Below are 26,460 nucleotides of genomic sequence, written 5' to 3'. Positions count from 1 at the left end.
GGGTTCTTCCTTTCGGCCTCGCTAACGCTCCAGCTGTCTTTCAGGCATTAGTCAATGATGTCCTGAGAGACATGCTGAACATCTTTGTTTTCGTTTACCTTGACGATATCCTGATTTTTTCACCGTCACTCCAGATTCATGTTCAGCACGTTCGACGTGTCCTCTAGCGCCTTTTAGAGAATTGTCTTTTTGTGAAGGCTGAGAAGTGCACTTTTCATGCCTCCTCCGTCACATTTCTCGGTTCTGTTATTTCCGCTGAAGGCATTAAGATGGATCCCGCTAAGGTCCAAGCTGTCATTGATTGGCCCGCCCCTAAGTCACGCATCGAGCTGCAGCGCTTTCTCGGCTTCGCGAACTTCTATCGTCGTTTCATCCGTAATTTCGGTCAGGTGGCAGCTCCTCTCACAGCCCTTACTTCTGTCAAGACGTGCTTTAAGTGGTCCGTTTCCGCCCAGGGAGCTTTTGATCTCCTCAAGAATCTTTTTACATCCGCTCCTATCCTTGTTACACCTGACGTCTCTAGACAGTTCGTTGTCGAGGTTGACGCGTCAGAGGTGGGCGTGGGAGCCATTCTTTCTCAGCGCTCCCTCTCTGACGACAAGGTCCACCCATGCGCGTATTTTTCTCATCGCCTGTCGCCGTCGGAACGTAACTATGATGTGGGAAACCGCGAACTGCTCGCCATCCGGTTAGCCCTAGGCGAATGGCGACAGTGGTTGGAGGGGGCGACCGTTCCTTTTGTCGTTTGGACTGACCATAGGAACCTTGAGTACATCCGTTCTGCCAAACGACTTAATGCGCGTCAGGCGCGTTGGGCGCTGTTTTTCGCTCGTTTCGAGTTCGTGATTTCTTATCGTCCGGGCTCTAAGAACACCAAGCCTGATGCTTTATCTCGTCTCTTCAGTTCTTCAGTAGCCTCCACTGACCCCGAGGGGATTCTCCCTGAGGGGCGTGTTGTCGGGTTGACTGTCTGGGGAATTGAGAGGCAGGTAAAGCAAGCGCTCACTCACACTCCGTCGCCGCGCGCTTGTCCTAGGAACCTTCTTTTCGTTCCCGTTCCTACTCGTCTGGCCGTTCTTCAGTGGGCTCACTCTGCCAAGTTAGCCGGCCACCCTGGCGTTCGGGGTATGCTTGCTTCCATTCGCCAGCGTTTTTGGTGGCCCACCCGGGAGCATGACACGCGTCGTTTCGTGGCTGCTTGTTCGGTCTGCGCGCAGACTAAGTCCGGTAACTCTCCTCCTGCCGGCCGTCTCAGGCCGCTTCCCATTCCCTCTCGACCGTGGTCTCACATCGCCTTAGATTTTGTCACCGGACTGCCTTCGTCAGCGGGGAAGACTGTTATTCTTACGGTTGTCGATAGGTTCTCTAAGGCGGCTCATTTCATTCCCCTTGCTAAGCTTCCTTCTGCTAAAGAGACGGCACAAATCATCATCGAGAATGTTTTCAGAATTCATGGCCTTCCGTCAGACGTCGTTTCGGACAGAGGTCCGCAATTCACGTCTCAATTTTGGAGGGAGTTTTGCCGTTTGATTGGGGCTTCCGTCAGTCTCTCTTCCGGCTTTCACCCCCAGTCTAACGGTCAAGCAGAACGGGCCAATCAGACTATTGGTCGCATCTTACGCAGTCTTTCTTTTCGCAACCCTGCGTCTTGGTCAGAACAGCTCCCCTGGGCAGAATACGCCCACAACTCGCTTCCTTCGTCTGCGACCGGGCTATCTCCTTTTCAGAGTAGCCTCGGGTACCAGCCTCCGCTGTTCTCATCTCAGTTCGCCGAGTCCAGCGTCCCCTCCGCTCAGGCTTTTGTCCAACGTTGCGAGCGCACCTGGAAGAGGGTCAGGTCTGCACTTTGCCGTTATAGGACGCAGACTGTGAGGGCTGCTAATAAGCGTAGAACTAAGAGTCCTAGATATTGTCGCGGTCAGAGAGTTTGGCTCTCCACTCAGAACCTTCCCCTTAAGACGGCTTCTCGCAAGTTGACCCCGCGGTTCATTGGTCCGTTCCGTATTTCTCGGGTCATTAATCCTGTCGCAGTTCGACTTCTTCTTCCGCGATACCTTCGTCGCGTCCACCCGGTCTTCCATGTCTCCTGTATCAAGCCCGTTCTTCGCGCCCCCGCTCGTCTCCCCCCCCCCCCCCCCCCCCCATCCTTGTCGAGGGCGCACCCATCTACAGGGTCCGCAGGATTTTGGACATGCGTCCTCGGGGCCGTGGTCACCAGTACCTCGTAGATTGGGAGGGGTACGGTCCTGAGGAGAGGAGTTGGGTTCCCTCTCGGGACGTGCTGGACCGTGCGCTGATCGAGGATTTCCTCCGTTGCCGCCAGGTTTCCTCCTCGAGTGCGCCAGGAGGCGCTCGGTGAGTGGGGGGGTACTGTCATGTATTGTCATGTTGTGTCTCTGTCCTTTCCTTTCACCCTGTCTCCCTCTGCTGGTCGTATTAGGTTACCTTTTCTCCCCCGCTTTCCCCCAGCTGTTCCTTGTCTCCTCTGACTACCTCATCCACCCCTTTTCCCACCTGTTCCCTTTTTCCCTCTGATTAGGTCCCTATATCTCTCTCTGTTTCTGCTCCTGTCTTTGTCGGATTCTTGTTTGTTGTGTTTCATGCCTGAACCAGACTATCGTCATGTTTGCTGTAACCTTGTCCTGTCCTGTCGGAATCTGCCGGTCTATCTGAGCCTACCTATGTTTGGTTATTAAAGAAGCTCTGTTTAAGTTAATTCGCTTTTGGGTCCTCATTCACTCACCGTAACAAATGTTTTCTTCTTTCTGTTAACCTAAGTTTAAATGTTAATGTGTTATAGTCTCTATGGCCACTGCACAGAACACAACACAGAACACAGCATCCTCACAATGTTGAATTTATAGAAGCAATACCATGTCATAGTTAATAAACAAACTAACTGTCTCCTAATGGTAATATCTACTGTATGATTACCTTTCTAACTGTCTCCTAATGGTAATATCTACTGTATGATTGATTACCTTTCTAACTGTCTCCTAATGGTAATATCTACTGTATGATTGATTACCTTTCTAACTGACTCCTAATGGTAATATCTACTGTATGATTACCTTTCTAACTGACTCCTAATGGTAATATCTACTGAATGATAACCTTTCTGACTGTCTCCTAATGGTAATATCTACTGTATGATTACCTTTCTAGCTGACTCCTAATGGTAATACCTACTGTATGATTCTAACTTCAGTGACTAGTAGTTGAGTAGTTGCTCTGATGTGGATCTCCACCAGATTCCTCTCTGATCTCTGTCTGTTGTCCACTACGGTTGATATCATTTTTTAAGTATCCAATCACCTTCAATCAGGAAGTTATACATTACAGGATATTCTAAACACAGTGATATAACATGATAGCTGTCTGCATCTTTATCAGAAAAGGGGAACTTCAAAGGTGTGTCTGTGTGTGTGTTTGCCTGCGTGCAGCATGTATCCTCTCAGTACTCTTCTGCCTTCTGTCTGTGTCCAACTGCAAGTCACATTGTTTTAACAATCCAATCACATTCAATCAGGAAGCTGGTAAACCTGATAGGTTCCTTTCTTACTTAATCTGAGCCTTAGTTCATCTTCTTACTGAAGTGATTCATGCTAATAATTGATTATGAAAAAAGAAGAAGCCTATGGCAAATCACATAACATGTTTAGATTTAAACAATGAATACAATCATTTTACAGATGACAGTATGTCTACACACTGTTTAACTAGAGAGAGATGCATTAGCACTGTAGCAATGCTATATAATGAGCTACTGTATAACTCTTCACAAATCCAGTTATGTTGAGAGGTAAATGCTATGTCAGAATATTTATATACAGGTTCAGAATACCCAATATTACCATCAGCACAGTCCTAGTTACATCTTGATACACCACCATTATCAGGTTGTTTTGCCCCTCAGTGCAGTACCTACAGTGTGTTGGTGTGTCTTAGAGAGAGAGAGAATGAAGTTGTGTGCACTGTAAGGTGCTGTCTGTGTGCGCGTCCTCCCACCAGCCTCCTCTGTTGTCATGGTGATGTTAAACCACTTTCTCACAAATCCAGTAACGATTGAGTAAACATGACTGGTCATTCCATGCCTTTACAGGAAGCCAACTTTCTGTGTTCAGTTCAACACAGTCCTCCTCCCCATATTTTGGGTTGTCACGACCATTATCAGGCTGCTGTGAGTACCAGTAACTACAGGGTAAACAAGACAGAGAAAATAAAATAATAAAAATTGTATTTTGTCACATGCGCGAAATACAACAGGTGTACGTACACTTTACCATGAAATGCTTAGTTATGGGTCCTTCCCCAAAAATGCAGAGTTAAGCAGTAAAAAATATATTAATTAAACATTTACTATATAAAAAAAATGAAAATATTACCACAAAATAAAAAGTGACTTGGCAATCAGGATAGGTAATACACAGAGTAGCACAGTGAGTGTGAATAATGTGAAAGAGTGTAAAATACTGTGAAAGTGTGTGTGGACGTGTTAAATGCTATTTCTATGGAGTTTAGGGTTAAGGTTAGAATTAGTGTTAGGATTAGAATTACATTAAGGGTTAGGATCTATGGTTAGTTATAGGGTTATGGTTAGGTTTAGGGTTAGTTTTAAGGTTATTGTTAGGTTTAGTTTTAGTTTTAGAGTTATGGTTAGGTTTAGGGTTAGTTTTAAGGTTATGGTTAGGGTTAGGTTTAGAGATAGTTTTAGGGTTATGGTAAGGAGCTAGAGTTAGATTTAGGAGCTAGGCTTAGTTTTAGGGTCATGGTTAGGGTTAGGGTAAGGAGCTAGGGTTAGGTTTAGGAGCTAGACTTAGTTTTAGGGTTATGGTTGGGCTAGGTTTAGAGTAAGTACGGGTTAGGGTTAGGGGTTAGGGAAAATAAGATTTTGAATGGGGCTGAATTGTCGCGTCAATATACGTGTGTTGTGTGTACATGTATATGTGTGTTTGAGAATCAGTGTAAGTATGTGTGAGTGTGTGGGTAGAGTCTAGTGAGTGTGTGGATAGAGTCTAGTGAGTGTGTGGGTAGAGTCTAGTGAGTGTGTGGGTAGAGTCTAGTGAGTGTGTGGGTAGAGTCTAGTGAGTGTGTGGATAGAGTCTAGTGAGTGTGTGGGTAGAGTCTAGTGAGTGTGTGGTAGAGTCTAGTGAGTGTGTGGGTAGAGTCTAGTGAGTGTGTGGGTAGAGTCTAGTGAGTGTGTGGGTAGAGTCTAGTGAGTGTGTGGGTAGAGTCTAGTGAGTGTGTGGTAGAGTCTAGTGAGTGTGGGTAGAGTCTAGTGAGTGTGTGGATAGAGTCTAGTGAGTGTGTGGGTAGAGTCTAGTGAGTGTGTGGGTAGAGTCTAGTGAGTGTGTGGATAGAGTCTAGTGAGTGTGTGGGTAGAGTCTAGTGAGTGTGTGGATAGAGTCTAGTGAGTGTGTGGTAGAGTCTAGTGAGTGTGTGGTAGAGTCTAGTGAGTGTGTGGGTAGAGTCTAGTGAGTGTGTGGGCAGAGTCTAGTGAGTGTGTGGATAGAGTCTAGTGAGTGTGTGGGTAGAGTCTAGTGAGTGTGTGGTAGAGTCTAGTGAGTGTGTGGTAGAGTCTAGTGAGTGTGTGGTAGAGTCTAGGGAGTGTGTGGATAGAGTCTAGTGAGTGTGTGGATAGAGTCTAGTGAGTGTGTGGTAGAGTCTAGTGAGTGTGTGGTAGAGTCTAGTGAGTGTGTGGTAGAGTCTAGTGAGTGTGTGGTAGAGTCTAGTGAGGGTGTGGTAGAGTCTAGTGAGTGTGTGGTAGAGTCTAGTGAGTGTGTGGGTAGAGTCTAGGGAGTGTGTGGATAGAGTCTAGTGAGTGTGTGGGTAGAGTCTAGTGAGTGTGTGGTAGAGTCTAGTGAGTGTGTGGTAGAGTCTAGTGAGTGTGTGGTAGAGTCTAGTGAGTGTGTGGTAGAGTCTAGTGAGTGTGTGGGTAGAGTCTAGGGAGTGTGTGGATAGAGTCTAGTGAGTGTGTAGTAGAGTCTAGTGAGTGTGTGGATAGAGTCTAGTGAGTGTGTGGTAGAGTCTAGTGAGTGTGTGGTAGAGTCTAGTGAGTGTGTGGTAGAGTCTAGTGAGTGTGTGGTAGAGTCTAGGGAGTGTGTGGATAGAGTCTAGTGAGTGTGTGGATAGAGTCTAGTGAGTGTGTGGTAGAGTCTAGTGAGTGTGTGGTAGAGTCTAGTGAGTGTGTGGTAGAGTCTAGTGAGTGTGTGGTAGAGTCTAGTGAGTGTGTGGTAGAGTCTAGTGAGTGTGTGGTAGAGTCTAGTGAGTGTGTGGGTAGAGTCTAGGGAGTGTGTGGATACAGTCTAGTGAGTGTGTGGGTAGAGTCTAGTGAGTGTGTGGTAGAGTCTAGTGAGTGTGTGGTAGAGTCTAGTGAGTGTGTGGTAGAGTCTAGTGAGTGTGTGGGTAGAGTCTAGGGAGTGTGTGGATAGAGTCTAGTGAGTGTGTAGTAGAGTCTAGTGAGTGTGTGGATAGAGTCTAGTGAGTGTGTGGATAGAGTCTAGTGAGTGTGTGGTAGAGTCTAGTGAGTGTGTGGTAGAGTCAAGTGAGTGTGTGGTAGAGTCTAGTGAGTGTGTGGTAGAGTCTAGTGAGTGTGTGGTAGAGTCTAGTGAGTGTGTGGTAGAGTCTAGTGAGTGTGTGGTAGAGTCTAGTGAGTGTGAGGGTTGAGTCTAGGAAGTGTGTGGATAGAGTCTAGTGAGTGTGTAGTAGAGTCTAGTGAGTGTGTGGATAGAGTCTAGTGAGTGTGTGGATAGAGTCTAGTGAGTGTGTGGTAGAGTCTAGTGAGTGTGTGGATAGAGTCTAGTGAGTGTGTGGGTAGAGTCTAGTGAGTGTGTGGGTAGAGTCTAGTGAGTGTGTGGATAGAGTCTAGTGAGTGTGTGGGTAGAGTCTAGTGAGTGTGTGGATAGAGTCTAGTGAGTGTGTGGTAGAGTCTAGTGAGTGTGTGGTAGAGTCTAGTGAGTGTGTGGGTAGAGTCTAGTGAGTGTGTGGGCAGAGTCTAGTGAGTGTGTGGATAGAGTCTAGTGAGTGTGTGGGTAGAGTCTAGTGAGTGTGTGGTAGAGTCTAGTGAGTGTGTGGTAGAGTCTAGTGAGTGTGTGGTAGAGTCTAGGGAGTGTGTGGATAGAGTCTAGTGAGTGTGTGGATAGAGTCTAGTGAGTGTGTGGTAGAGTCTAGTGAGTGTGTGGTAGAGTCTAGTGAGTGTGTGGTAGAGTCTAGTGAGTGTGTGGTAGAGTCTAGTGAGTGTGTGGTAGAGTCTAGTGAGTGTGTGGTAGAGTCTAGTGAGTGTGTGGGTAGAGTCTAGGGAGTGTGTGGATAGAGTCTAGTGAGTGTGTGGGTAGAGTCTAGTGAGTGTGTGGTAGAGTCTAGTGAGTGTGTGGTAGAGTCTAGTGAGTGTGTGGTAGAGTCTAGTGAGTGTGTGGGTAGAGTCTAGGGAGTGTGTGGATAGAGTCTAGTGAGTGTGTAGTAGAGTCTAGTGAGTGTGTGGATAGAGTCTAGTGAGTGTGTGGATAGAGTCTAGTGAGTGTGTGGTAGAGTCTAGTGAGTGTGTGGTAGAGTCTAGTGAGTGTGTGGTAGAGTCTAGTGAGTGTGTGGTAGAGTCTAGTGAGTGTGTGGTAGAGTCTAGTGAGTGTGTGGTAGAGTCTAGTGAGTGTGTGGGTAGAGTCTAGTGAGTGTGTGGGTAGAGTCTAGGAAGTGTGTGGATAGAGTCTAGTGAGTGTGTAGTAGAGTCTAGTGAGTGTGTGGATAGAGTCTAGTGAGTGTGTGGATAGAGTCTAGTGAGTGTGTGGTAGAGTCTAGTGAGTGTGTGGATAGAGTCTAGTGAGTGTGTGGTAGAGTCTAGTGAGTGTGCATAGAGTCAGTGTAAAAAAAATATTTTAAAAAGGGGTCAATGTAAATACAGAAATGTTTTTTCAGCTTTAAATGGAGCACATACTTTTTTGAACTAAGATCCAACATTTTATTTGTATTTTTAAATGAAATTTTAAGATATATCTTTAGTGCCTTTGGAATGACATCTATGAACATGATTTGAAGCAACATGTAATCTGCTAAAGGTCTCTATCACACCTGGATGGTCAAATCTCACCTTGTAGTCATTGGATTATGAACAACACGGATAATCAGTCCTACTCATTACACTGAGGTCAGTGTTATTAAAGAGCATTAGTCTCTTATCTTGGGGTGGTCAGTGATATTAGAGCAGTAGTCTGTCACCTTGGGATGATCAGTGTTATTATAGAGCAGTAGTCTCTTACCTTGGGGTGGTCAGTGGGGTGCCATCCACCCATTTCCAGGTCCCCTCAGTAACAGAGTCAGTCAGACCAATCCAGGCTCTCTTATTGAAGCTTAAGAGAAACTCCTGTTGTTGAGAAAGATACTGAAATTGTCAACTACTATAGGCTACATGTGTTAAATACTGAAAGATACATTACTGACCAAGGCATGTTTGATTCACTCACTCACTCACTCACTCACTCACTCACACTCTCACTCACTCGCACACTCACTCACTCACTCACCTGTTCCAAATCACTGTTTATGATCACCAGGTCTGCTCCTCTCTTCAGACAATCCTGTCTGCTCTCCTTCCAGGTTTTAGTCTCAGTAGACAGGAAGTACCAACTGGATCCCAACTTAATCTGCCAGCCTTCAGGACAGGTTTGTTCTACAACACAAAAACATATATTTCCATCTTGTTATTCTGCACCTACTGTATGTGATGTTATGATCATTTATCAGGTAAACTCACTCAGATTTGAGAACTTTGTCATGACATCATCTCTTTCCTTCTGTAGCTGGTCTCTCTCTTTAGTCAGGATGTTGTAACTGGTCTGTAGCTGGTCTCTCTCTTTAGTCAGGGTGTTGTAACTGGTCTGTAGCAGGTCTTTCTCTACAGTCACATTGCCTCTGTTATCTGGAAAGCATTGATACATTTCCAGTATGTCACAAAAGTGAGTACACCCCTCACATTTTTGTAAATATTTTAGTATATATTTTCATGTGACAACACTGAAGAAATGACACTTTGCTACAATGTAAAGTAGTGAGTGTACAGCTTGTACAACAGTGTAAATTTGCTGTCCCCTAAAAATAACTCAACAAACAGCCATTAATGTCTAAACCGCCTGCAACAAAAGTGAGTACACCCCTAAGTGAAAATAGTCCGGCTGCTATTCTTGAGCAAGCTCTGCACTGGTGATGCCCTGATCCCGCAGCTGAATCAAATTTAGGAGACGGTCCCAGCGCTTGCTGGACTTAATTGGGTGTCCTGAAGCCTTCTTCACAACAGTTGAACCTCTCTTCTTGAAGTTATTGGTGATCCGATAAATGGTTGATTTAGGTGCAATCTTACTGGCAGCAATATCCTTGCCTGTGAAGCCCTTTTTGTGCAAATCAATGACGACGGCACATGTTTCCTTGCAGGTAACCATAGTTGGCAGAGGAAGAACAATGATTCCAAGCACCACCCTCCTTTTGAAGCTTCCAGTCTGTTATTTGAACTCAATCAGCATGACAGAGTGACATGCTGACATGATGTCAGCTGGTCCTTTTGTGGCAGGGATGAAATGCAGTGGAAATGTTTTTGGGGGGATTCAGTTAATTTGCATGGCAAAGAGGGATTTTTCAATTAATTGCAATTCATCTGATCACTCTTCATAACATTCTGGAGTATATGCGAATTGGGATCATACAAACTGAGGCAGCAGACTTTGTTAAAATTAATATTTGTGTCATTCTAATGTTTGTGTCATGTGTTATATAGCATCTATAAATGTATGTAATTCTTTAAAAAGGGTTCATAAACGTGTCATAACTGTGTGACAATATCACCCATGTCAAATATGACATAACCACACTATTTTAAATATGATATAAACATGTGCTTTATAAATAGTGACATGCTGTACTGAAGTATGAAACACGCTCTAAAGTTAAGTTATTTTCGATGACACCTAATCTCGTTCCCAGACACTTCCGCCCAAATGCTCGGAAGGTTGGGTAGATCAACGCATCACACTTGGCCTTCATTAGTTAGGTTAGGATTAAAGTACATTTTAAGAAGAGAAATTAGGGTTTAGCCATAATTATGACTTTGTGGCTGTGTTAACTAGTGACGACCAGGGGGAAAGTATTTGCTAGCAACGGACATGGCCTAATGGCAAATATTTTACTCAGTTAGGTCACTTACATAGAATTCCATGGTCACTCCCACTACGTCCAACTTTGAATGGTTGATATCAAAGGCTTATACAGTGCATTCAGAAAGTATTCAGACACTTTGACTTTCTTACAGCCTTATCCTAAAATGTATTAAATTATTTTCTCCCCTCATCAACCTACACACAATACCCCATAATGACAAAGCAAAAAGTTTTTAGAAGTTTTTGAAACTTTATTAAAAATAAAAAACAGAAATATCACATTTACATAAGTATTCAGACCGTTTACTGGTTACTTTGTTGAAGCACCTTTGGCAGCGTTGAGACTTCTTGGGTATGATAATACAGGCTTGGCACACCTGTGTTTGGGGAGTTCTCCCATTTTTCTCTGTAGATCCTCTCAAACTCTGTTAGGTTGGATGGGGAGCATCACTGCACAGCTATTTTCAAGTCTCTCCAGAGGTGTTCGATCGGGTTCAAGTCCGGGCTTTGGCTGGGCCACTGAAGGACATTCTGAGACTTGTCCCGAAGCCATTCCTGCGTTGTCTGTCATGTGCCTTTTACTGAGGAGTTGCTTTCGTCTCGCCACTCCACCATAAAGGCCTGATTGGTGAGTGCTGCCGAGATGGTTGTCCTTCTGGAAGGTTCTCCCATCTCCACAGAGGAAATCTGGAGCTCTGTCAGAGTGACCATCGGGTTCTTGGTCTCTGACCAAGGCCCTTCTCCCCTGATTGCTCAGTTTGCCCAGGCGTCCAGGTCTAGGAAGAGTCTTGGTGTTTCCAAACTCCTTCCATTTAGGAATGATGGAGGCCACTGTGTTCTTGGGGACCTTCAACGCTGCAAAAATGTCTTTGTACCCTTCCGGAGATCTGTGCCTCGACACAATCCTGTCTCAGAGCTCTATGGACAATTCCTTTGACCTCGTGGCTTGGTTTTTGCTCTGACATGCACTGTCTACTGTGGGTGTCACGACTCCCGCCGAAGTTCGCTCCCCTGCCTGTTCGGGCGGCGCTCGGCGGTCGTCGTCACCGATCCCTTTTTCCTTTTTCTGTTTGTTTCGTCTTAATAGTTGCGCCTGTGTCTAATTGTGTTTTCCTGTTGCACCTGTGTCTAATGTGCTTCCTTATTTAAGCCTAGTCTACCCGCCCTTGTTTTGTGCGGGATTATTTTTGTGTTATGTGTGGTGTCGTTGGGTGTGTTAGTGCTCCGGACCGTATACCCTGTGTTTTGGGTTGGTCAGTGTTTTTCGCGCCCTGTGTTTAGGCCATTGCATTTTGGTGCCAAATTAAAGTGCACTTCTTCCCTTGAAACTCTCTGCTCTCTGCGCCTGATTCTTACCTCACACACTCCGTCCCGCGTGACAGTGGGACCTTATATTGACAGGTGTATGCCTTTCCAAATCATGTCCAATCAATTGAATTTACCACAAGTGGACTCCAATCAAGTTGTAGAAACATCTCAATGATGATCAATGGAAACAGGTTCCACCTGAGCTCAATTTCGAGTCTCATAGCAAAGATCTGAATACTGATGTAAACAAGGTATATATGTTTTTTTATATATATACAGTATATAGATTTGGATATTAGCCTGTGTTCCCTTTCTCATTATGCGGTATAGTGTGTAGATTGATTCAATATTTTCTTCTCCTCATCAATTTTAGAAAAAGGCTGTAACGTAACAAAATGTGGAAAAAGTGTAGGTGTCTGAATACTTCCCGAATGCACTGTAGACATGGGTTGTGTCCTCAAGTAGAGCTGATGCAGTTATTTTGTTTTTGTTGTAACATTATTGGCAGTGCTTGACTTGGACTGAAATAGGTTTCAGTACGCAGTCCCAAATGGCACCCTATTCCCTATATAGTGCACTGTCAAAAGTAGAGTGCTAATAGGGAGTCATTTGGGCCTCACTCACAGAAAGCCAGTCTCAGGGAGATGTTGAGAATGACTTGTAGAACACACAGCACTCCTAAACACACAGCAGCCAGCCTGTAGAGTCTTAGTCTGCTATCTGCAGAGAAACAGACACAGACACACCATCCTACATTATGATTACAAACAGAACAAACATCAAACACACCCCCCCCCCCCCGATTTAGGGTTGGCAGCGAACGTTTGCTCAGGAGTGCTGTCATCTCAATTCTGATAAACAGGAAGCAACTTGATGAAGAAAATACCAAAATTACACAATATAGCTAAAGCATGACTTAAAGAGGATATCTGCGATTGCTGCTTACATTTTTGGGACTTTGAAATGTATAATATTTACCTATTCATTCTTTATGAATGTAACTTTTAAATGCCTCATGAGCTTAGTTTAACTATGTAACCCCATCAGGACCCAAAATATAAGCTTGTTCTACCATGGAATTGATAACAAACACTGTGTAATCTCAGATGGGTAAAACTATAATTTTGATCTCATGGATGGTCCGTCCTTGCATACATAATGTAGCTATGAATTACATACAGTACCAGACATACATACTGTAGCTATGACTTACATACAGTACCAGACATACATACTGTAGTTATGTCTATGAATTACATACAGTACAAGTCATACATAGCTCTGTCTATGAATTTGAGAGTGGTTACATTTCTGCAGCGTAATTGTTATTGAGAGTGGTTACGTTTCTTGAGGAAAAAATGGGCAGGTCACCAGGTGCACAGAGCCTGTTTCAGGTTACCAGACCCTCAGCTGTACCAAAAACAGTGGTGGGGTATCCGCTGTGTTGTTGTTTACATTTTTTATTTTCAATTGATCTTTTTAAATAGTTGTACATAGTTCCAATAACTGAAGTGAAAAATAATATTGAATTGATGCATTTTAGTGTATGTGACCCCAGCAGGTTGTAAACCTCAGGCTCTGTACCAGCTGTACCACAGAGAAGACAGAACAATAAAACATGTACAAGTGTTTTTCTATGATGTGCTATTAGTTTGTGTCCACGTGCCAGAATACGTGTGTGGTTTCGGTTTGTGCGTTCATACCTGTCTGCATCTGTGTGTGTGAGAGAGAGAAAGATCATTCTTTGTACCTGAGAGATGGGTCTCAGTCTTCAGGCTCCTCGTTGCTCTATTCTGGTTTTCTTCATTAACTTCATTCAATTCAATCACCTGTTTGTTGATGTAGTCGGCCATCTTAACTAACCGTACCGAATATCAATGATGACCCCAATCAATTTATTAATCAACTAATTCAGACTGTCTGACCTTTTATTGTGGTATATATGATTTTAACTTTTACTTATAGTATTATCTTACTAATGATTACCTTTCTAACTGACTCCTAATGGTAATATCTACTGTATGATTCTAACTTCAGTGACTAGTAGTTGAGTAGTTGCTCCGATTTGCGTCTCTGTTGGTGTCTCTGTTGTCTGTCTGTGGTGCACTGCAGTTGAAAGAATCTTTTAAGTATCCAATCACTTTTAAGCAAGATGTCATATTTCGCAATAACTATATGTGACATTGTTCGTAAGGATGTGAAATTATGGCTCGCACTCCGTGACTCACATTCAATTAGGAAGCTGGTGGAACTCAGAGGACATTGTTCCTTTATTTATTAATCTGTGCCTTTGTTCTTATTATAAAAGTTATTTATAATAATTGATAATGAAAAAAATGTCATTGGAAGTCATATGACATGTTGCTAATAAAAAGAGGTAGAGAGAGAGAGATGTGTGCACAGTCTACAAGAAATGATACATAATGAACTGTACATTTTAACATTGACAACAGCTATTGAGTGATATATTCCTAATTTGTTTTGTGTGTGTGTGTGTGCGCATGCCTTTCTCTCCAACTTCTCGTTCGTACAGCCATTCTACCAACATATATGATCATTCTTCAGATACAGTAAAGAGTTCCTTCAACAGCAGTACCTACAAGGAGCCTTTTTCACAGATCCAGTACTGTGGATATGAACACTGATAGTCCCACCCTTCCACGTAGCCTGGTGACCAATAAAGTACCACCACACAGTTCTACACTGCACCACCATTAGGCTCTCCACTCCTCCAATACCTGCAGTAGAAACAACAGAGTTATATTGGCCACTCTCTCAGTATGAATAACACAGAGGTAGACTGGCCACTCTCTCAGAACCTAGAGTATGAACAACACAGAGTTAGACTGGCCACTCTCTCGGAACCTAGAGTATGAACAAACTGACAGACTGACCCTGTCACTAAACCGGTCCCTTTCTTTAGTCAGGGTAATGTAACGCTCCTCTAACTGGTCTCTCTCGTTTTGCAGCTGGTCACTCTTTCTCTAACTGTTCTCTCTCAGCTCAGTAACTGGTTTCGGTTCATCCGGGACTGGTATCTGTCTGTACACAGGTCAATGATACCTCTACTGGTATCTGTTTGGTCTCTGTCTTGCTCCAGACCAGTGGTGTTGTAACAGGCCTCTAAATGTTTTCTTTCTTCATTAGAACGGGCTAAAGAAAGAGAAGTTCCTGTTATGTGTTCCAAATGACACTATATTCCTTATATGGTGAGCTGATTTTGACCAAAGCCTTAAGTGCCTGTGTTAAAAGTAGTGTACTTTAAAGAGGATAGGATGATATTTGGGACACTGTGGTTGTGTTATTTTCATAATTTAATTTCTTTGTGTGTCAGCAATTTTGAAACACTGCTGGTCCCACAAATTATGTAACGTCTGTAAGTCCGAATTGTGATCCTTGCTTTGTGTGAACAGAACTATAGTGTGATAATAAAATACATATCTATCCTATCGGCCAGGGTTAAAGTAATCCACTATACATGGAATAGGGTCCCAAATGACACCCTAGATTTCCAAATGGCACGCTATCCCCTATATTAGTGTACTACGTTTGACCAGTGCACTAATGGAGTGTCATTTGGGACACAGGCTCACACACAGAAAGCCAGTCTCAGGGAGATGTTGAGAGTTACTTGTAGAACACACAGCACTCCTAAACACACAGCAGCTAGCCTGTAGAGACTTAGTCTTCCATCTGCAGAGGAACAGGCACACACACACACACACACACACACACACACACACAGTTACAGAAACACACACGCCATCATCCTACATCACTAATGATTATGATTAGAATTCTGAAAGCCAAACATTTCCATTGCGCCATTGGTTTTCTTTCGATTGAGGGTAGGCAGCAACAGTTTGCTCAAGCTTGTGGTCACCTCACATCAGATAAACAGGAAGCTACTGTATGAAGAAATTACCAAAATGACACAATATAGCCAAAGTATGAATTAAAGGGTCTTTCTGTGATTGCCAAATCACATTTTATTTTCTACTTTTAAATGAATAATATTTCCCCATTGATTCTTGTATGTGGCTTATTCTGTAAATGCCTCATGAGATACGTTTAACTTTCTAACCCCATCAGGACCCAAAATATAAGCTTGTTCTACCATGGAACTGTTAACAAACACTGTGAAGCCTCAGATTGTTGAAACTATCATTTTGAACTCGTGGAGGATCAGTCCTTGCATGCATAGTTCTGTCTCTGCATTTAAGAGTGGCTCCATTTTTCCAGCCCCGGCAGGGTGTACACTGTGCTGTTTAAAAATGTTATTTTCAATTAATCACATGTAAATAGTTCAAATTAGTTTCAATACCTGAAGTAAAACAATTTAATTGATACATTTTAGTGCATGTGACACCAGAAGGTTTTGAACACCATGCTCCACACCAACCCATACCAAACATATCTATATAGAGTACAGGGAACATAATCACTAGGTTGTAGTGCTGTTCAATTTCACTCTGGCCATTGTTGTGGGCCTGCCCTCCCCTCAACAGCCTCAAAAAGGCTATTTCATGTGGGGAGGGGTGGAGCGGCAGACACACGCATCTCAGCCATGCTCCCTCTAATCCACAATATGTTGATTGAGTGGAGGAAGCATGGTCGCTGTGTTGAGATGTGTGGGTTTGCTGTTACATTCTACTCCATTTATATATATATATATATATATATATATATATATATATATATATATATATATATATATATATATATATACAGTATATCACAATTTTTGTAAATATTTGAGTGTATCTTTTAATGTGACAACACTGAAGAAATGACACTTTGCTACAATGTAAAGTAGTGAGTGTACAGCTTGTATAACAGCGTAAATTTGCTGTCCCCTCAAAATAACTCCCTTTGACCGGATGTTGTCGACTACTCTATAATACCACTGACCACCCCAAGATAAGAGACTACTGCTCTAATAACACTGACCACCCAAAGATAAGAGACTAATGCTCTATAATAACACTGACCACCCCAAGGTAAGAGACTACTGCTATATAATAACACTGACCACCCCAAGGTAAGAGACTACTGCTATATAATAACACTGACCACCCCAAGATAAGAGACTACTGCTCTAATTACACTGACCACCCCAAGGTAAGAGATTACTGCTATATAATAACACTGACCACCCCAAGGTAAGAGACTACTGCTCTATAATTTCACTGACCAACCAAAGGTAAGAGACTACTGCTCTAATAACACTGACCACCGCAAGGTAAGAGACTACTGCTCTAATAACACTGACCACCCCAAGGTAAGAGACTACTGCTATATAATAACACTGACCACCCCAAGATAAGAGACTACTGCTCTAATAACACTGACCACTCCAAGGTAAGAGACTACTGCTCTATAATAACACTGACCACCCCAAGGTAAGAGACTACTGCTATATAATAACACTGACCACCCCAAGGTAAGAGACTACTGCTATATAATAACACTGACCACCCCAAGATAAGAGACTACTGCTCTAATTACACTGACCACCCCAAGGTAAGAGATTACTGCTATATAATAACACTGACCACCCCAAGGTAAGAGACTACTGCTCTATAATTTCACTGACCAACCAAAGGTAAGAGACTACTGCTCTAATAACACTGACCACCGCAAGGTAAGAGACTACTGCTCTAATAACACTGACCACCCCAAGGTAAGAGACTACTGCTATATAATAACACTGACCACCCCAAGATAAGAGACTACTGCTCTAATAACACTGACCACTCCAAGGTAAGAGACTACTGCTCTATAATACCACTGACCACCCAAAGATAAGAGACTACTGCTATATAATAACACTGACCACCCCAAGGTAAGAGACTACTGCTCTATAATAACACTGACCACCCCAAGGTAAGAGACTACTGCTATATAATAACACTGACCACCCCAAGGTAAGAGACTACTGCTCTATAATAACACTGACCACCCAAAGATAAGAGACTACTGCTCTAATAACACTGACCACCCCAAGGTAAGAGACTACTGCTCTAATAACACTGACCACCCCAAGGTAAGAGACTACTGCTCTAATAACACGGATCACCCCAAGGTAAGAGACTACTGCTCTAATAACACTGACCACCCCAAGGTAAGAGACTACTGCTATATAATAACACTGACCACCCAAAGATAAGAGACTACTGCTCTATATTAACACTGACCACCCCAAGGTAAGAGACTACTGTTCTATAATACCACTGACCACCCAAAGATAAGAGACTACTGCTCTAATAACACTGACCACCCCAAGGTAAGAGACTACTGCTCTAATAACACTGATCACCCCAAGGTAAGAGACTACTGCTCTAATAACACTGACCACCCCAAGGTAAGAGACTACTGCTATATAATAACACTGACCACCCCAAGATAAGAGACTACTGCTCTAATTACACTGACCACCCCAAGGTAAGAGATTACTGCTATATAATAACACTGACCACCCCAAGGTAAGAGACTACTGCTATATAATAACACTGACCAACCAAAGGTAAGAGACTACTGCTCTAATAACACTGACCACCCCAAGGTAAGAGATTACTGCTATATAATAACACTGACCACCCCAAGGTAAGAGACTACTGCTATATAATAACACTGACCAACCAAAGGTAAGAGACTACTGCTCTAATAACACTGACCACCCCAAGGTAAGAGACTACTGCTATATAATAACACTGACCACCCCAAGATAAGAGACTACTGCTCTAATTACACTGACCACCCCAAGGTAAGAGATTACTGCTATATAATAACACTGACCACCCCAAGGTAAGAGACTACTGCTCTATAATAACACTGACCAACCAAAGGTAAGAGACTACTGCTCTAATAACACTGACAACCGCAAGGTAATAGACTACTGCTGTAATAACACTGACCACCCCAAGGTAAGAGACTACTGCTATATAATAACACTGACCACCCCAAGGTAAGAGACTACTGCTCTAATTACACTGACCACCCCAAGGTAAGAGACTACTGCTATATAATAACACTGACCACCCCAAGGTAAGAGACTACTGCTCTATAATAACACTGACCAACCAAAAGTAAGAGACTACTGCTCTAATAACACTGACCACCGCAAGGTAAGAGACTACTGCTATATAATAGCACTGACCACCCCAAGGTAAGAGACTACTGCTATATAATAACACTGACCACCCCAAGGTAAGAGAATACTGCTCTATAATAACACTGACCACTCCAAGGTAAGAGACTACTGCTATATAATAACACTGACCACCCCAAGGTAAGAGACTACTGCTCTATAATAACACTGACCACCCCAAGGTAAGAGAATACTGCTCTATAATAACACTGACCACTCCAAGGTAAGAGACTACTGCTATATAATAACACTGACCACCCCAAGGTAAGAGACTACTGCTCTAATAACACTGACCACCCCAAGGTAAGAGACTACCACTCTAATAACACTGACCACCCCAAGGTAAGAGACTACTGCTCTATAATAACACTGACCACCCCAAGGTAAGAGACTAATGCTATATAATAACACTGACCACCCCAAGGTAAGAGACTACTGCTCTATAGTAACACTGACCAACCAAGGTAAGTGACGACTGATCTATAATTACACTGACCACCCCAAGGTAAGAGACTACTGATCTATAATAACACTGACCACCCCAAGGTAAGAGACTACTGCTCTAATAACACTGACCACCGCAAGGTAAGAGACTACTGCTATATAATAACACTGACCACCCCAAGGTAAGAGACCACTGCTATATAATAACACTGACCACCCCAAGGTAAGAGAATACTGCTCTATAATAACACTGACCACTCCAAGGTAAGAGACTACTGCTATATAATAACACTGACCACCCCAAGGTAAGAGACTACTGCTCTATAATAACACTGACCACCCCAAGGTAAGAGACTACTGCTATATAATAACACTGACCACCCCAAGGTAAGAGACTACTGCTCTAATAACACTGACCACCCCAAGGTAAGAGACTACCGCTCTAATAACACTGACCACCCCAAGGTAAGAGACTAATGCTATATAATAACACTGACCACCCCAAGGTATGAGACTACTGCTCTATAGTAACACTGACCACCCCAAGGTAAGTGACGACTGATCTATAATTACACTGACCACCCCAAGGTAAGAGACTACTGATCTATAATAACACTGACCACCCCAAGGTAAGAGACTACTGATCTATAATAACACTGACCACCCCAAGGTAAGAGACTACTGATCTATAATAACACTGACCACCCTAAGGTTAGAGACTACTGTTGTCACGTTCGCCGTAAGGAGGAGACCAAGGCGCAGCGTGGTAAGCGTAATTCTTCTTTAATTAATTATAGAAATAACACTAAACAAACTATCAAAAAAACTCACCGTGACGCTAATATGCGTCGTGCAGACAGGCAACTATACATAGACCAAGAACCCACAAAAGGACTAGGCAAAATGGCTCCCTGAATATGATCCGCAATCAGAGACAACGATAAACAGCTCCTAGATCTACAAAAAACCCTAGACAATACAAAAACTAACATACCCAACCTCGTCACACCCTGATCTAACCAAAATAACAAAGAAAACAAAGATAACTAAGGTCAGGGTGTGACAACAGCTCTAATAACACTGACCACTCCAAGGTAAGAGACTACTGCTCTAATAACACTGACTACCCCAAGGTAAGAGACTACCACTCTAATAACACTGACCACCCCAAGGTAAGAGACTACTGCTCTATAATAACACTGACCACCCCAAGGTAAGAGACTAATGCTATATAATAACACTGACCACCCCAAGGTAAGAGACTACTGCTCTATAGTAACACTGACCAACCAAGGTAAGTGACGACTGATCTATAATTACACTGACCACCCCAAGGTAAGAGACTACTGATCTATAATAACACTGACCACCCCAAGGTAAGAGACTACTGCTCTAATAACACTGACCACCGCAAGGTAAGAGACTACTGCTATATAATAACACTGACCACCCCAAGGTAAGAGACCACTGCTATATAATAACACTGACCACCCCAAGGTAAGAGAATACTGCTCTATAATAACACTGACCACTCCAAGGTAAGAGACTACTGCTATATAATAACACTGACCACCCCAAGGTAAGAGACTACTGCTCTATAATAACACTGACCACCCCAAGGTAAGAGACTACTGCTATATAATAACACTGACCACCCCAAGGTAAGAGACTACTGCTCTAATAACACTGACCACCCCAAGGTAAGAGACTACCGCTCTAATAACACTGACCACCCCAAGGTAAGAGACTAATGCTATATAATAACACTGACCACCCCAAGGTATGAGACTACTGCTCTATAGTAACACTGACCACCCCAAGGTAAGTGACGACTGATCTATAATTACACTGACCACCCCAAGGTAAGAGACTACTGATCTATAATAACACTGACCACCCCAAGGTAAGAGACTACTGATCTATAATAACACTGACCACCCCAAGGTAAGAGACTACTGATCTATAATAACACTGACCACCCTAAGGTTAGAGACTACTGTTGTCACGTTCGCCGTAAGGAGGAGACCAAGGCGCAGCGTGGTAAGCGTAATTCTTCTTTAATTAATTATAGAAATAACACTAAACAAACTATCAAAAAAACTCACCGTGACGCTAATATGCGTCGTGCAGACAGGCAACTATACATAGACCAAGAACCCACAAAAGGACTAGGCAAAATGGCTCCCTGAATATGATCCGCAATCAGAGACAACGATAAACAGCTCCTAGATCTACAAAAAACCCTAGACAATACAAAAACTAACATACCCAACCTCGTCACACCCTGATCTAACCAAAATAACAAAGAAAACAAAGATAACTAAGGTCAGGGTGTGACAACAGCTCTAATAACACTGACCACTCCAAGGTTAGAGACTTCTGCTCTAATAACACTGACTACCCCCAAGGTAAGAGACTCCTGCTCTAATAACACTGACCACCCCAAGGTAAGAGACTACTGCTCTAATAACACTGACTACCCCAAGGTAAGAGACTACTGCTCTAATAACACTGACCACACCAAGGTAAGAGACTACTATTCTAATAACTGACCACAGTGGAAGGAGTAGGACTGATTCTCTGTGTTGTTCATACTCTAGGTTTTGAGAGAGTGGTCAGTCTAACTCTTTTGTTTCTACTGCAGGTATTGGAGGAGTGGAGAGCCTAATGGTGGTGAAGGTGAGAACTGTGTGGTGGTACCTTACTGGTCATCAGGCCAAGGAGAATGGTGGGACTATCAGTGTTCATATCCACACTACTGGATCTGTGAAAAAGGCTCTTCATCACACACACACACACACACACACACACACACACACACACACACGCACAGTGAATCATGCACACACACACACACTGAATCATGCACACACACACACACACACACTGAATCATGTACGCACACAAAACAAACTAGGTATATAATACTCAATACCTATTGTCAATGTTAAGATGTACAGTTAATTATGTAACATTTCTTGTAGACTGTACACAAGTCTCTCTCTCTTTCCCTCTTTTTATTAGCAACATGTCATGTGACTTTATTTTTTTATTTTTTTTCATAATCAATTATTATAAATCACTTTTCTAATAAGAAGAACAAAGGCACAGATGAGTAAATAAAGGAACAATCTCTGAGGTCTACCAGCTTCCTGATTGAATGTGAGTCACGAAGTGCGAGCCATGATGTCACTTCCTTACGAACAATGTCACATATAGTTATTGCGGAATATAACATCTTGCTTGAAAGAGATTGCATACTTTAAACGTTCTTTCTACTGCAGTCGACCACAGACAGACAGAGACCCCAATGGAGAGGCACATCAGACAACAACTTGTAATTGAAGTTAGAATCATACAGCAGATATTAGTCTGTTAGAAAGGTAATCATACAGTAGAAGTAAGTTAATACTATAAGTAAAAGTAAAAATTATATATATTACAATAAAAGGACAGACAGTCTGAATTAGTTGATTAATTGATTGGTTGGGGTCATCATTGATATTCGGTACGGTTAGTTAAGATGGCCGACTACGTCAACAAACAGATGATTGAATTAAAAGAAGTTAATCAAGAATACCAGAATAGAGCAACGAGGAGCGTGAAGACTGAGATCCATCTCTCAGGTACAAAGAATTATCTTTCTCTCTCACACACACAGATTCAGACAGGTATGAACGCACAAACCGAGCTCACACACGTATTCTGGCACGTGGACACACACTAATAGCACATCATAGAAAAACACTTGTACATGTTTTATTGTTCTGTCTTCTCTGTGGTACAGCTGGTACAGAGCCTGAGGTTTACAACCTGCTGGGGTCTCATACACTAAAATGCATCAATTCAATATTATTTTTTACTTCAGTTGTTGGAACTATGTACAACTATTTAAAAAGATCAATTGAAAATAAAAAATGTAAACAACAACACAGCGGATACCCCACCACTGTTTTTGGTAAACAGCTGAGGGGCTGGTAACCTGAAACAGGCTCTGTGCACCTGGTGACCTGCCTGTTTTATCCGCTCAGAGAAACAGAAAAAATAAATGTACGTTGCAGAAATGTAACCACTCAAATTAATAGACAGAGTTATGTATGTAAGACTGGTACTGTATGTAATTCATAGACAGAGCTACAGTATGTATGACTGGTTCTGTATGTAATTCATAGACAGAACTATGTATGATTGGTACTGTATGTAATTCATAGACAGAGCTACAGTATGTATGACTGGTACTGTATGTAATTCATAGACAGAGCTACAGTATGTATGACTGGTACTGTATGTAATTCATAGACAGAGCTACAGTATGTATGACTGGTACTGTATGTAATTCATAGACAGAGCTACAGTATGTATGATTGGTACTGTATGTAATTCATAGACAGAACTACAGTATGTATAACTGGTACTATATGTAATTCATAGACAGAGCTACAGTATGTATGATTGGTACTGTATGTAATTCATAGACAGAACTACAGTATATATGACTGGTACTGTATGTAATTCATAGACAGAACTACAGTATATATGACTGGTACTGTATGTAATTCATAGACAGAGCTACAGTATATATGACTGGTACTGTATGTAATTCATAGACATAACTACAGTATGTATGACTGGTACTGTATGTAATTCATGGACAGAACTACAGTATGTAAGACTGGTACTGTATGTAATTCATAGACAGAACTACAGTATGTATGACTGGTACTGTATGTAATTCATAGACAGAACTATGTATGACTGGTACTGTATGTAATTCATAGACAGAGCTATGTATGACTGGTACTGTATGTAATTCATAGACAGAACTATATATGACTGGTACTGTATGTAATTCATAGACAGAGCTACAGTATGTATGACTGGTACTGTATGTAATTCAGAGACAGAACTACAGTATGTATGACTGGTACTGTATGTAATTCATAGACAGAACTACAGTATGTAAGACTGGTACTGTATGTAATTCATAGACAGAACTATATATGACTGGCACTGTATGTAATTCATAGACATAAATATATATGACTGATACTGTATGTAATTCATAGACAGAACTACAGTATGTAAGACTGGTACTGTGTGTAATTCATAGACAGAACTACGGTATGTAAGACTGGTACTGTATGTAATTCATAGACATAACTACAGTATGTAAGACTGGTACTGTTTGTAATTCATAGACAGAACTATATATGACTGGTACTGTATGTAATTCATAGACAGAACTATATATGACTGGCACTGTATGTAATTCATAGACATAAATATATATGACTGATACTGTATGTAATTCATAGACAGAACTACAGTATGTAAGACTGGTACTGTGTGTAATTCATAGACAGAACTACGGTATGTAAGACTGGTACTGTATGTAATTCATAGACAGAACTACAGTATGTAAGACTGGTAATGTATGTAATTCATAGACAGAACTATGTATGACTGGTACTGTATGTATTTCATAGACAGAACTACAGTATGTAAGACTGGTACTGTTTGTAATTCATAGACAGAACTATATATGACTGGTACTGTATGTAATTCATAGACAGAACTACAGTATGTAAGACTGGTAATGTATGTAATTCATAGACAGAACTATGTATGACTGGTACTGTATGAAATTGATAGACATAGTTATGTATGTCTGGTACTGTATGTAATTCATAGACAGAGTTATGTATGACTGGTATTGTATGTAATTCATAGCTACAGTATGTATGACTGGTCCTGTATGTAATTCATAGACATAGTTATGTATGTCTGGTACTGTATGTAATTCATAGACAGAGTTATGTATGACTGGTATTGTATGTAATTCATAGCTACAGTATGTATGACTGGTACTGTATGCAATTCATAGCTACAGTATGTATGACTGGTACTGTATGTAATTCATAGACAGAGCTACAGTATGTATGACTGGTACTGTATGTAATTCATAGCTATAGTATGTATTCAAGGACTGTCCATCCATGAGGTCAAAATGATAGTTTTACCCATTTGAGTCTACACAGTGTTAACAGTTCTGTGGTAGAACAAGCTTATATTTTGGGTCCTGATGGGGTTAGAAAGTTAAACTAAGCTCATGAGGCATTTACAGTAGAAGTTACATTCATGAAGAATGAATATTATACATTTCAAAATCCCAACAATGTAAGCAGCATCACAGATATCCTCTTTACGTCTTGCTTTAGCTATATTGTGTAATTTTGGCTTCCTGTTTATCAGAATTGAGATGACAGCACTCTTGAGCAAACGTTCGCTGCCAACCCTAAATCGGGGGGAGGGGGGTTTGGTTGTCAGAGTTCTAATCATAGTGATGTTGTTTATTCTGTTTGTAATCATAATGTAGGATGGTGTGTGTGTGCGTGCGTGCGTGCGTGTGTGTCTGTGTGTGTGTCTGCCTGTGTTTCTCTGCAGATGGAAGACTAAGACTCTACAGGCTGGCTGCTGTGTGTTTAGGAGTGCTGTGTGTTCTACAAGTAACTCTCAACATCTCCCTGAGACTGGCTTTCTGTGAGTGAGGCTTTGTCCCAACTGATACCCCACTATGACAGTACTTTTGACATTGCACTATATAGGGAATAGGGTGCCATTTGGGACTGCGTACTGAAACTTTTTTTCAGTCAAAGTCAAGCACTGCCAATTTTTTTTTTATTTTATTTTACCTTTATTTAACCAGGCAAGTCAGTTAAGAACAAATTCTTATTTTCAATGACGGCCTGGGAACAGTGGGTTAACTGCCTGTTCAGGGGCAGAACGACAGATTTGTACCTTGTCAGCTCGGGGGTTTGAACTCACAACCTTCCGGTTACTAGTCCAACGCTCTAACCACTAGGCTACCCTGCCGCCCCAATAATGTGACAACAAAAAGAAAATAACTACATCAGCTCTACTTGAGGACACAAACCATGTCTACAGTGCATTCTGGAAGTATTCAGACGTCCTCACATGTTGTTATGTTACAGACTTATTAGAAAATTGATGAGGAGAAGAAAATATTTAATCAATCAACACACAATGACAATACCGCATAATGACAAAGTGAAAACAGGTTAATAGAATATTTTCCAAATGTGTAAAAAAACAAAAACATAAATACCTTATTTACATAAGTATTCAGACCCTTCGTTGTGAGATTCGAAATTGAGCTCAGGTGCATCCTGTTTCCATTGATCTTCCTTGAGATGCTTCTACAACTTGATTGGAATCCACCTGTGGTAAATTCAATTGATTGGACATGATTTGGAAAGGCACACACCTGTATATAGAAGGTTTTACAGTTGACAGTGCATGTCAGAGCAAAAACCAAGCCATGAGGTCAAAGGAATTGTCCATAGAGCTCTGAGACAGGATTGTGCTGAGATACAGATCTGGGGAAGGGTACAAATACATTTC

The 26,460-nt window shown here is 42.0% G+C and overlaps 2 protein-coding genes across 3 annotated transcripts in view; one reads left to right on the top strand and one right to left on the bottom strand.

The window, feature by feature from the left end:
* Nucleotides 1–3,002: 3,002 nt before the first annotated feature.
* LOC110534503 (CD209 antigen-like protein C) overlaps nt 3,003–26,460 on the bottom strand; it is a 69,450-nt gene continuing 45,992 nt past the window's right edge. Inside the window, exons 1-5 of one of the 2 annotated variants that reach the window (XM_036954176.1) lie at nt 13,195–13,695; nt 8,744–8,908; nt 8,514–8,659; nt 8,250–8,353; nt 3,003–4,194 (exon numbers count right to left, since the gene is read on the bottom strand). In XM_036954176.1, the coding sequence (XP_036810071.1) occupies nt 4,035–4,194; nt 8,250–8,353; nt 8,514–8,659; nt 8,744–8,908; nt 13,195–13,297 (678 nt within the window). In that variant the 5' untranslated portion in view covers nt 13,298–13,695 and the 3' untranslated portion in view covers nt 3,003–4,034. Of the gene's footprint in view, nt 4,195–8,249; nt 8,354–8,513; nt 8,660–8,743; nt 8,909–13,194; nt 13,696–26,460 lie in introns of those variants that run through there. The other variant, XR_005037654.1, reaches the window with a different exon arrangement.
* LOC118941449 (CD209 antigen-like protein A) overlaps nt 21,925–26,460 on the top strand; it is a 35,443-nt gene continuing 30,907 nt past the window's right edge. Inside the window, exons 1-2 of the mRNA XM_036954177.1 lie at nt 21,925–22,664; nt 25,483–25,578. Coding sequence (XP_036810072.1) covers nt 22,562–22,664; nt 25,483–25,578 — 199 coding nt within the window. The 5' untranslated portion in view covers nt 21,925–22,561. The remainder of the gene's footprint in view (nt 22,665–25,482; nt 25,579–26,460) is intronic.

Source organism: Oncorhynchus mykiss, chromosome 19, assembly GCF_013265735.2.
Source record: "Oncorhynchus mykiss isolate Arlee chromosome 19, USDA_OmykA_1.1, whole genome shotgun sequence".
Lineage (NCBI taxonomy): Eukaryota > Metazoa > Chordata > Actinopteri > Salmoniformes > Salmonidae > Oncorhynchus > Oncorhynchus mykiss.
Note: the sequence above shows the minus strand (reverse complement) of the source record. Positions and strands in the feature narration are given on the sequence as shown.